Consider the following 13,147-nt stretch of genomic DNA (forward strand, 5'->3'; position numbering starts at 1 on the left):
AGCCTGTACTGTTATCCAAATGACGTTTCACTGACAGCGGATACACTGACGTTTAGAACTGACAGAATGTCAAAAATGTGATTAATTGCCTGGACGTAGTCACAAATATTGAACCTGCCCCATCTCCATTTTCAGCGGGGCTATAGGATGTCATGATATCATCTGAGACCATTTTGACACTTGAAAGATGTTCCCTGGATGTTGTCATGGTAGCAGCACGATTGTGACATCTGCTGCCGCATTTGACCGACACTGTATACATTAAATATTCATTCAGGATTATTCGAAGGTGTGGTAAAGTGCTTGGAGCTAGTTTATGTTAAAAACTATGAGTCACATAAGCAAGCCGCAGGATTTCAGTGCTGGAATTGCCAATCTCTGCTGAACTAAAGGTAAAAGGTAGCTGTTAACTGCAGACAGACTAATAATAAAATATGTAGACAGATTAATAAAAGATTACTCAAATGTGTGAATGAAATAAAACACAACTCTGGGTATATTTTTGAGGATTATAAAATGGGTTTTAATATTATAATATTGGTTAAAACTCACAAAGATCCATTCTGTGTAATATAGGACCTTTAAATGACATTATTAGGAGAGATCTGGGTAGGCACTTGGTTGTCACTGGGGGTAGTTTTCCCCCTTATCATATTTAGTGAGGGCGCATTTGAAATTTTGAGTTAAAATATTCAGTAACCGGATCTAAATTCACCTGTTCAAATTACCATAAATTTATTCAGCATTGCGGTGAGAAGACATGCCTCAAATTTCTCTCCTAACATGAGCGAAGCAGTTATTAAAATTCTTTCACAGGTTTTCCAAATGTTGGTGATAAAATAATACTACTTTTTATGAACCAGGCAACGCTTCCAAGTATTTTCATATTAAAAATGCACAACACAGCATTATTCAAGTTTGGTTCCAGTGAATTTTTGTTCATAGTTGCCGTTTTTAGCATTTTTCACCATTCAAAAGTAAAAAATATTAAGTGTAGAATAGCTAATTGCTATGGCAACAGTGATATTTTTGATAGTTGGACAAATATAATGAGCTGAGTGATACAGATCTTTATTAATAGGTTTCTACTTCCTGTTATAAGCAACAATTGGATGACTTTTTCCCCATTCAAAGGATATAATTTTAGTTTCAAATTGTTAATCAGTATAGTAACGGTCCTGTTTTCGCATAGATATGAAATCCATAGTTGAGTTGATTGAGTCGCATTTGTCACTTCTTAGATTTGTCACTTTTCTTAGATTAGCAAGCAAAAGGGGAGGATTTAATTTCCAAGCCAAATGAGCTTTAGTTACAAGACAAAGTGAGTTTCTAAAAGATTAAATAATCACGCAGTATTTAAATTTCCATTGCAGTTTGATTGATTTGACTCTGATGTCTTGTGCTCCATTTGTGTCCAGGGAGCAGCCGATCTACACGACCCGGGCCCATGTCTTCCAGATTGACCCCACCACCAAAAAGAACTGGGTCCCTGCGAGCAAACAGGCGGTGACCGTCTCCTACTTCTACGACAGCACCAGGAACAGCTACCGCATCATCAGCGTCGACGGGTCCAAGGTACGAAATGTTTAAAATGTAAATATATCACACATTATGGTCTTTATTACAAATTTAAAACAGAATCTGAATTAATTTGTCATTTCTGTCTAAAAAATACATAGCAACAAAACACTGTACCGTTTTACATCAAGGTCAAGGTTATCAGCAGCAGAAGTCTTTAAGAACTACCTCCACCTTCCCCATTTTCTTAAGAGCTTTCCAAGTCAGAGCTATTTTGTAAGGTGCATTAGTGACTCAAATATGTCACACGCTATGATATTTATTACATGTTAGTGGAGAGGTTCACAGTTCCTTCGGTCTTCTATGCATTCATTAATATTATCATACTTGAAAATAAACTGTTCTTGACTGCACTCACATGATGTCGCAAAGGATCATCGTCTAAGTGGTCTGTGTATAATATTGTGGGCCTTTTTAATACTCTAAGTAATTTTCCTTGTAATTTGTCAGTATGAGTGTCTTATGGCGAAAGGAGAAATTCAATTTGTCAACTGGGCAAAACGTTTCGCAACTCATCCAAGCCTGCTTCTTTAGTTCTGGTCAGACGCTGGTGGACTCTGCCTCATATCTGCCTGAAGGGAGGAGCTAACTACATTGAAATTATTCTGAAACTAACACAGCTATTCAGAGTAATTTCATTGTAGTTAGCTCCTCCCTTCAGGCAGATAAAAAGCAGTGTCCACCAACATTCTGACCAGAACTGAAGAAGGGAAATGTATTCGACATAAATAAACTTTTGTCCAGCTGTAATTGATAAATCTCCTTTTGCCATGGATTCTACCTGGACGACTGAGGGATTTTACACACATCTATGAGTGTCTTACAGAATTGCATCCCATTATAACTTGTTATAATTATGTAAAACATATTGATGCTTGATGTATTTATTGTAAATTCAGTACTTTAATGATTTTAACAGGCCTGTATGAAAAGATTTGGTCAACATGTTTAAATTACTTATTTCGCTTTTCACTTTTATAAAACAGGAGACGTTCATTTACTCAGTCTAACTTGAAGTATCTAAAGAAATAGTTCTGATGTAAATAAGGCTGTTAATAGGTTTAAGGTGGGTTGTATGTATTGTAGAGAGAAATTCAAGTTAATTTACTCTCCTTTGTGTCTCAGTCAAAGGTCTCCGTGAAGTTTAACAGGAGGACTGGTCAGATAGGGTCAGGAGATCTGTGTCAGGGCACTTCGAGGAGAGAGTATAATTTTTAAAACCACTTGAAATTAGTTTAAACGCACTGATGCTAATTTATTCTCAAATATTTGTATACTAAAAATGAGCATAACACTAGACTAGACTCGAGTGACATAAACCTGAATATTGGCAATGATTTCTGACTTGATTTCTGTTTACCCACTCTTTTTATGCCTCTAATACTGAGGGGATATTTGGGTAAACAGTTCTTGAAGTGTGTAATGTCTGATTACTGTGGATTTGTGATGGATTTGTCAGAACAAGTGCAGTTAATCACGTGTGAATGAACCAGCAGCTCAGTGGAGTCAGTGTTTCCATGGAGATGTGTAGAGTTTTACAGCAGGTCCGTCTGACTGGCTCATGGTTGAGAAAGAAAAACACAAACTACTGTGCAACTGGTACCAGGTTTAGAGGTGTTTTCTTAATGAGTCAGATCTGTTTGAAATATGAGCACAAAATGAAGTGAGACTTGTTCTTGTCTCTTATGAATTTTAGTTTGCTGAGCTCAATCCTGTGTCTAGAAATTCTGGTTCTGAAGTAAAACTCACATTCATTTTTTCCTGTAGACTTGACATGAAGATAATGAGAAATAAAATAAAAATAAAAATTACTAGGGGTGTAACGATATCCAAATCTCACAATACAATATCGTCACGGTATGAATCTCACGGTATAATATTTCTTGCGATATTTTGTGGAGGCTAACAAAACTGTGAAAAAAACACTTTTTCCTCTTAAAATGCCTTAACAAGACAAAGAGCTGAGACTTATAAGTGCTTTGAACTGTTATTTCTTCATGTAGTCTGCATTGATATGGACCAAAGGATCATGGTCTATGTAGTTCCCTCTCTCATTTTTTAGCTATTAATGTACCAGAACTCTTAATTTAAGCAAATAGACTTGTAATTCGATATACTGTGATGGTCCACGGTATTATTGTGAGAACTTTGACGATACGATATCATGATATTTCGATTATTGTTACATCCCTAGTGATTACATTTATTGACTTCTTATGGCTTAACTTTTATTTTATTGTAAGTTATTTGGACTGTTTTTTTTGTATCTTGTGGTCAGTGTTTCCCATTAATACGGGATACTATGGCATATATCAGCATAACAAAATTATACTTTGTTATAAACTTATAAAAGAGACTACAGTGATCAAAAAAATCAACAACACTGGTTAAAATGTAAATATAGGCAGAAATGATTTAGATGAAATTGTTTTAAAAAGTGTGCCACCAAAATCTTTGGGAAACACTGGAGATATCCGTTAGATCAACACGACAACTAATGATGACGTTAAATTGGTCAACTTGTACTTGTTTAGAAAAAGACTGAGCTGCACTGCCACAAAAAATGGTTTCTATCACAAAAGCGAGTAGCATACAAATCCTACATCCACTTGATTTGGCTGCAGTGCAATAAAGAACCATATGCCCAAAAATCCGATCAAACAGTAGCAGAATCTGGCCTCTCCTCAGTCTGTGTTTTTCCGGTGGCAGTTGTAGGCGTAAAGTGCTGAACATCATAAAACTCTGAGTCACATGAAATAGATGTTAATATAATCCTGTACATGTGTGTGGAGTCTCCAAGAACAGAGCGCTCTGCTGTGCCCAGTGTGTGACAGACCGCCAACTCAGACCGCCAACTCACATCGCCACGATTCTGAAGTCATGATGAAGGCATGGACAGATGATTCAGCACTTTTAGATGCCACCAATGCTCATGTGCACAGACAAGAACAGGGATGTAATATAATGTGATGAGACATTTGGTTTTTTTAAGAGAACTACTGTGCAGGGGGGAGTAATATGCCAAAAAATAAAAATAATAATGACTAATAGGAGATACGGGTGGGGAAATCCTGTTAATGCACCAGTGTATTTGTGATTTTTATCACCATATCAACTTTTTAGAGCTTTCGACCCTGGTATAACATTGTTCCCTTGTCAAAAACATCCCTGATTTTAGATGTCATCCACACATATTTAATTCATTTAGTGAGCTGTCCCTGTTCACGTGTAGCAGAGTTGAACTGAAGTCAACTTTATGCAAATGCGAAGCAGCGACAGTCGCTCAGTGCACACCTTTTGACAGGCACATGCGGGGCTTTGGTTGAGGCACTTAACGCACTCCTAATTTCCCACCTGTGGTTAACTTCCTGTTGAGGGCCAAACTTAGTGCAGGAAATAGTTTTTGTCATTCTTGGTGTGAGTGCGGTGACATGCTTAGATGTCAAATTCTTTCCAACGCTCACCCCACAGGCCTACGTCATCCACACACGTCAATTCCCCATAAATATACAACAAAAAACAAACGTGATACAAAACTCTGTGCTACAAGTCCATAAACCTGATGTGATGTGCAGTACTGATATGCTTTAGCAGGATGGATGTCAGTTGTGTTGTGATACTGCTCTGAAGGGGGGGAAACTTAGCGCAGAGAGCAAAAGGAGGTGGAACTCAGAGCATCAGAAACCAAGGATTAAACTTATAAAACATCTAAATCTAAAATCTAAAACAATAAAAGGTAACATAGTGATCTAAACATGTTTTGTGTTAGCAGTTAATAACCCATAGAAGTAAAATAAGCCCCTCGTTAAAAGGCTCTGGATTAATCCCAGAAAGTAAAAATGTTAAATAATCAACTGAAGATTAAGTGGGTAATTGGTGAGGATAGCAGTCGTATCCCCTGTGGAGACAAACCTGCGTCACTAAACATAAAACAGTTTGTCCTTGTGGAGTTGGCAGTGTCACACGGGACACACATTTCTCTGTGTATCACACCTCAGTCTGATCAGCAAACACATTACTTTACATTGCTATTCAACATAAAGTGACTCAGTGGTGATAATGGCCTTCCATGCGCAATATATGAGATCTTTGTAAAGGTGCACTGTGTTACTTCTGGTGAGAGGTCTGCTAACTGCTTGTCCCTATGGAGATATTATTTCTTTTTTTGGGATGTTTTACAGCAGGATGTCCTACCAGTTTCCATGTAGCCCATCAAGGGATTTCTAAATTATCCGTATTGAGCTGAATAACTAAAATGTTGATGCCTGGCTTTGTGCACTAAGAAATGTATAATGGTTTATGTTTTATCTATGTCATCTAACTGTACTGCACCTCATCTCAATCTCAGTCAGTTCTTGACACCTCTAAAATGAGTAGCTCTGGCATTTTGGTTTCGTACAGGAGCTCACTGGAGGAAAAAGGTTTGAGACCTCTGTTCTAGAGCATGGCATTACACATATCTATCTAGCATTTATTCAATTAGATGAAAAACATGTATTCTTGCTGTGAGTGGCTTCACCTTTGCACACCTGACTTGTAATTTGGCCTATTGGCATCATCTACATGTCTCATTGTAAAATTAAAGTTGAATGCAATAACAACTCCATGGAGACAAGCAGGTGACAGATCCTCCACCAGAAAAGTGCGCCTTTAAGAAAATAAAGTGTAAAGCTTGAATTTTCTCAGCTTCTGGTTGTTTTCTTTGAGCTTTTGTCATGTGACTCTTGTTTCGTGACAACCAGTTATTCAGCTGTCAGAGAGAAGTGCTCAGGAGGCAGTGGTTCACAGTAGCTGAGTGGTTCTGGTTAGCATCCTGCTTTTTAAAGAGCCTGTAGAAGGTTCACTATTTGAGTTATCTGACCATCAGTTATGGAGTGTTGTGTTTACACCTGCATACATGCTTCTTGGAAACATTACGTTGACTTAATTCATTTTCTGGAGACTGATCCTAACCTTAACCTTAATAGTCACTACTTGCCATAAGCTTAACCTGAACCATATCCTTAACATGTTTCAAACAAATTTTAAAACTGGCCTCTTTATCCTTCACCTTCTCCCTCTTTTTTTCCCTCTATGTTGTGTCTCTCCTCTCTCCTCTGTCACCCTGACTGTGCAGATTCCTCAACCCTCTTTTTTGCTCTTGCTCCTTCTCTCAGTCCTCTCTACGTCTCTCCTCCTCTTCCCTCTTTCATCTTTCTCTCCCGCTCCGTTGTATCGCCCTCTCTGTTTCTCCCGCTCTCCTTTCTCACCCTCTCTCCTCTCTGACCCTGACTGTGCAGATTCCTCAGACTCATAACAGATCCTTATTTCCCACAGAGGCTTTACAGTTTGTTCTGGGCCTTAAACTGTCCACACGAGTCCTGACTGACCACACAGCTGCTCCTGTCACTCCTCTTCCCGTAGCGTCTCTCACTCTTACCCTCCTTCTCTCACTCCCATCTCTGTTTCTCCTCTGCCTCTTGTCTCGCTCTTTCTGCCTTTCTGTCCTTCTCTTTCTTGTCATCCAGTCACTCCCCCTCTGCACTTTTTCATTCTGTTCGGCCCATAGACCTAAAGAAGTGGACTTAATAGCAAAATAAAAACACCAGAATCATGTAGAGATAACATTTTAAAACCAAAATGACATGTCTGACAGCAGCAGTTTCGGAGAGGGGCAACATTTTTTCAATAAAAAGTGAATTGAAACCAGAGTTGATGGACCCAGAAGCATGCCCATGCTTACTCTATTTCTCCCTCTCACCTCTCTCAGTCCTTTTCTCTCTCCTCCATCCTGTCACTTAGTCATGCTGTAGTGGGGGCGTTCACTCATCCCACTCTCTCACCAGGCCTCAGAGCAGCTCCCGTCGCTGCCCACGTCACCTCTGTGTCCGCACTGATCAGACAAAGGAACGCACCCATTTATCTGACTCCGGGTTTCATAAAAGACCCTTAATCATCTCTAACTACACAAGTACTTGTTTCATAATGACATATTTACATTGCAATTTGTCATAACAATTCAGTAGTGGGCAAAAGCAACGTATGCAATAGTATATGATGTAGTGTTTGCAATTTATTTTTTAAACACTGAACATGATATAACAGCTACTTAATAATACTTTTCCTTATAGTGCACATTTGCGTTTCACTTTTGTAACTATGATTTTATGTTATGATGCCAAATTAATATAGCAAAGGCCTTAAAAAGTTATTTATATAAGTGTGGCACTTGCCTCTCAACTCTAAAATGAAATAAAGTATATAGTCAGGTTTTGTAAAACTCAATATTCTCCAGCTAAAGTAGTCCTGACCTGATCTGGAAACGGATCCCAGTATTACGTTTGACTATGTAAGAAGTATTGGAGAGAACCATCATATAAGAGCTGTTTTTGAGATGTTTTGACAAAGTTGTTCGCAGTCACAGTGTAGTTTTCAATATAGTTGTTTGTGTTTACTTGCTTTACCTCTTAGTGTTCATAATGTGTCAGTAGCAGATTATGAATAAAAATAAAAAGTGATGCTTTGGTGCTTTCAGAGTAAAAATTTACCATAAGTTGAACATGTACTAAATCAGTGTTTCTCAAACTGTGGGACTGCATCTGGTGGTACACAAGAACCCGCCATGGTTTGACTATTTGTTTTGCATAAAGAGAAATTTATTTTTAACTTATCCATTTTATCCTTTGTCCCATTTTAGACCTGTTTACTCTCATTGTAGACCTTGATTGTTTGTGAACCACTGCACTGAATAATCACACCAATAAGCTCTTTGCTATAGCTAAAGCTCTGTTAGATACAGTATCTACATTCTTTTATAAGTTTTCATAGCTTTTTGCTATTTTGTTGTTGACTGGATTTTCACCTCGCTCCTCTGCTGTCCTCACTGTGCAGCTATAACCCAGATTCACTACAACAACTCTCATTAAAGTTGCATGTTATTGTAACACTTTGTTTGTGAGAAGCAGTGAGTGCTGCTTAATATTTAACCAAAAAGATAAAGGCATTTGCCCAGACTGCCCTTTTAGACGATCTGGTCAGCTTTGTTTTGATGACGAAGTGGAACATAACAACAGAGGCTGGTGCATTGTCAGACTTCAAGGTTTGGTTTCAATAAACTATAAACAAAAGGTTGTAGGTGAATCAGTTCAATTCAGAACTGAACCACTTATTTAACATTATGTCATGTAATAATAATAATGCCTTAATTTACAGGCTTGTTGAAGTCTTTCAAAAGCTTGTCATCATTATTCATTCACTCCTCACTTCATGGTCGTAAGATACTATTGTAGTCACAGCTTCCTTGGGGCAGACTGACAGAAATGAGGCAGCCAATCTGTGCCATCGGCCCCTCCGACCACCACCAACACGCACACATACACCACATTCACACAAGGCAAGGTGGGTGAAGTGTCTTGCCTAAGGACACAACAATGTTATTGCATTGCCTGGAATGTTACAGAATATGGCATTAAACTTACCTACCTTGCATTTATTCAATTTCAGGTGTTTTTATTGCTCAAAAACACAAAATTCTAACTGTGAGCCTTTCCTCAACTCTGACCTTTTACTAACACCATTTACTTGTCTCCATGGAGATAAAATTCCATACCACGGAGCATTTGAGGCAAATCAATAGCCTCTTTATAGAGGTAAGCTGTTGAAAAGATAGACAGTGCACGTCTACACCATAATTAATTCCTGACTTCTTCGTTGACAGATGTCGTTGAGTGGAAGGACATGAGTCTGTCAGATCCTGAGATCTCTAAATGCAGACCCGTGTTACTTCAGCTCGCTCTATAATTACCCTGTGCGAATTGTTCGTAATTGTCTGTAATCTATGTTCGCACTTGCCCTGTGTTTTTGTGAGTTGTGCTCTTATGTGCCTTTGTGAGTTTTAAGAGCTGTACACACATGTTTAACACACAAACCCTGCATAGTTAGGTTGAGAAAACACTCTTTCCACCTTTTGATGTCATGTGGTAATACAGCAAGTGCTCTACTGTGTTTTTAAAGTCCATAAACTTTGACTAGAATCATTTGGATAAGTTTAGCACTGGAATTCCCAATCTCTAGAAGTCAGCAAGTCACAATAGTTTTGATAAATCTTTGCAGCCCTGAAGTTCTACCGTACAACCTGTCTAAATTTACTGTAGACGTTTCTATTGGCCAACGCTGAAGCTACACATTTAGACTGTAGCACATGTCACTGGCAGCACATGCTCTGAATAGTTACAACAGGTGAGCGTCCTGCTGTAGAGATGTGGCATTTCAGAGCTTTGGGTCAGTGGGTCATGCAGCACTGGAGACGAAACATTAAACAGTGTGTTTGTTGCATTTCTCTGGATATGTCATTGCTCTGCCTGGAATTTTCCACAGTATGAAAGGAAACAGCTCTACCTTACATTTATTGAATTACAGGTGCTTTTTTTTTTTTTTTTAGTTCAGAAATATATAGAAAAATGGGCATTCTGACTGTGAGTGGGGTTGCCTCTCCACAGATCTGACCTGTAACTTGGTCTGGTATCCATGAAGGTAGAAAGGGTTAATACCATACTATGAAACATTCCAGACAAAGCAATAACAACTTCACTGACGAACCCTCCACCTGAAAAATTACACAATGCACCGTTTAAGCATTGACATTGTACCGGGGTTGTAAGATTGATCAAAATAAAGATCATAAAATCACATGGCCACCATTAAGATGACAATAGTAGTTACATAATTTCCTCTGAAAATAAGAAAATATCCAGTCGTCTAATTATAAAAATGGAAAAATACAAAAATGTAGACCTCTACAAATATGTTCTGTAGGGTCAAACACCTGGACATGTTAAAAATGTCCCCTTTGTGACCAGATTCTGACCAGTAAAACATAAATCTAATCACAATTGCAATGCTTGTCCGATTGAATGCTGTTAGATACTTTATCCAAAATTCGACCCAGTCCAAACTATCAAACATGTTTCTTTTTTTCTTACTTGTAACAAATTAAAACTAAACTGACTCTGTGGCACTAAAGATCCCCTTTTTAGTCTTCATTAATCTTTGACTTTTATTTCAGAGATCTCTGTACATTTCTACCTGGGATAGAATAAGATCTTGTGCCATAAGTTTTGTAAGATCAAATTAACACCAATCATTAACCAATACAGTTACAAGTTACATTGTAGAAGAGACCAAGAGAATAGAAAGCTATGTTTTATGTTTAGATTTTATTTATTTTTTGTCATGATGATTATGCTTGGGCATGGAAAGCCTTTCCACACAGAAGGACTGCAGGACGACTGTGTTTTTGAATCATCACCCAGATTATTCATCAGTATTCTTTTAACAAACGTATTTGTCTCCTTTTTATTACCATGTCCAGGTGATCATCAACAGCACCATCACTCCAAACATGACGTTCACAAAGACCTCACAGAAGTTCGGGCAGTGGGCGGACAGTCGAGCCAACACAGTGTTTGGACTGGGCTTCTCCTCAGAGCAGCAGCTGTCCAAGGTCAGACCAGAGCACAACATCACTAATCCACTTTCAAACATCAGGTTTTACTGTCAAAATATACAGTTTTTATTGGTTTCTGCTTACTATCAACTGCGACATTTTGACATTTTCCCCATTCAAAGGATATATTATTTTGTTTTAAATTGTTGGCAATGGACCTAATTTTTTCAGATGAATGAATCAGAATCTTTTCAACATATTGATTAATCACAATGTTTAATACAATTTCAATGTTTTCTTCTTAAAAACAATTTTATATGCCCTTGAATTATAATTTCGCAAACATAAACAAAACAGACTGAATTAATTGCATGTCACCTGCAGGATTCATATTCCACGTATAAAGTTAAAACCATGCTTGTATTGGCTGTTTATCATTAAGAAGTTTCCGATACGATACATACCTCAATACACAGGCCACCATATGATACATATCTCAATACAGTGTACTTTCAATTAGATACGATATATTTCGAATCGATTCCATACAGTTCAATAAAAAAATAATGGCTAAATGATGGCTGTGATACTAAAATTCTTTGTTTAAACCACTTCTTGAGCAAAGTTCATATGAAACACATACATTTTATTAATCAAAACAGTGAAAATGTCAAATGTGTCACATAAACAAGTTTCCTTCCACTAAACAAGCAACAAAACTGTAGCTCTGTATCAAAAATAATTTAGTAAAATGTACAAAAAAATCCTCTTGGCGATATATCAATACAGCAGTTCCCCATATTGATACTGTATCATCAGCTTAAATGATACAATATACTGATAGTTCAATATTTTTGGACACCTCTAATAGCACAAAAAAGGAACAACATTTACATGGAGTCAGGTCTTTTATTTTTCATCTAAAAAGTTATGTGGTAGAGCTTTCATCACTTTTAATCATAATTTCACAAACATACCGTAAGCAAAACAAACTTAAAAGTTTTATTTATTTCATTTATTAATATTTTACTAGGTAAGTCAGTTGAGAACACCTTCTCATTTGCAATGACGACCTGGCCAAGAGGCAGGATAAAACTGCACAAGCAGAATACACTCACACATCAATCATAACATTTGAAATGGTGGATAGAAACATGAGACCGTGAAACATTTTCAGATTAAAGATATGAAAGTGTTAAAAGGCAGTGATCCTGTAAAATACTCTGGTTTGAGTTTCTAAAAGTGCCACTTAACAAAAAAGTCAAATTTCTTCCTCTAAACTCTTCTTCAAAGATGCTGTTCCCTGTAGACCGGTTTAAAGGACTTATTAATGACTATTTGAAGCGATTGGATCTGGAATTTAATAGAGTTGAAATTGAAAATGTAGTGATCTGTTTTGACCATGGTTGAGTAGTTTTATACTATTATGCTATGTATCTACTGAGGTAACAAAGTACTTATCTTTTCTATCTTACTTTTATCTCCTAATACTATCTGTGTCCAACTGTATTGGGGCCAAATGAAGCAATCAGACTAGGATTTCATGCAAACACCAAAATTAAAACTCTCAGTCCTGTTCGTTTCTTATCAGATAATTACATTCACAAACCCAGGCAATTTTATCTTGCATACTAATCCCTGTATTTTTGTTTCTTTTTTGTACTTTTTTAGTTTGCAGAGAAATTTCAAGAGGTAAAAGAAGCTGCCAAACTTGCCAGGGACAAATCTCAAGAGAAAGGGGAGACGATGAGCAATCACTCTCAGGCAAGTCTGTATTGTATGTGATTGAACGGCCGTCTAGCAGTCTATTGTCTGCAATGTTAAAATGATACAGGTACAATCAAATTATTATTGTTAATATGTAAATTGTGTTTCTGTGGTTGGATAAATATAGCAGAAAGAATAGATTTAGTCATGAATATGGCAGAATAAAGGCAACTGGAGAGACATCGACTGTAAGTGCAGCAGTTTTACTCCTGCACGTCTCAAAATAAATTAAGTAAATTTAATAGAAGTAGCACTCATTTTATAGCCCCAAAATGTATTTGAATTTCTCTAAAACATATATAGCATGTTAATACAGTTGTAGATTAAATGAAGGTTTTACTATGTTGATCCCTATAGTGAGCGTTTTCTGTTCCCCTC

General features: G+C 37.3%; 1 protein-coding gene across 1 annotated transcript in view; it reads left to right on the forward strand.

The window, feature by feature from the left end:
- Nucleotides 1-13,147, forward strand: part of homer2 (homer scaffold protein 2) — a 69,895-nt gene that overhangs the window by 22,893 nt on the left and 33,855 nt on the right. Inside the window, exons 3-5 of the mRNA XM_055154958.1 lie at nt 1,419-1,575; nt 10,928-11,059; nt 12,674-12,766. Coding sequence (XP_055010933.1) covers nt 1,419-1,575; nt 10,928-11,059; nt 12,674-12,766 — 382 coding nt within the window. The remainder of the gene's footprint in view (nt 1-1,418; nt 1,576-10,927; nt 11,060-12,673; nt 12,767-13,147) is intronic.

This window comes from Boleophthalmus pectinirostris, unplaced genomic scaffold (assembly GCF_026225935.1).
Source record: "Boleophthalmus pectinirostris isolate CB_2022bp ecotype Guang Dong unplaced genomic scaffold, ASM2622593v1 HiC_scaffold_19, whole genome shotgun sequence".
Lineage (NCBI taxonomy): Eukaryota > Metazoa > Chordata > Actinopteri > Gobiiformes > Gobiidae > Boleophthalmus > Boleophthalmus pectinirostris.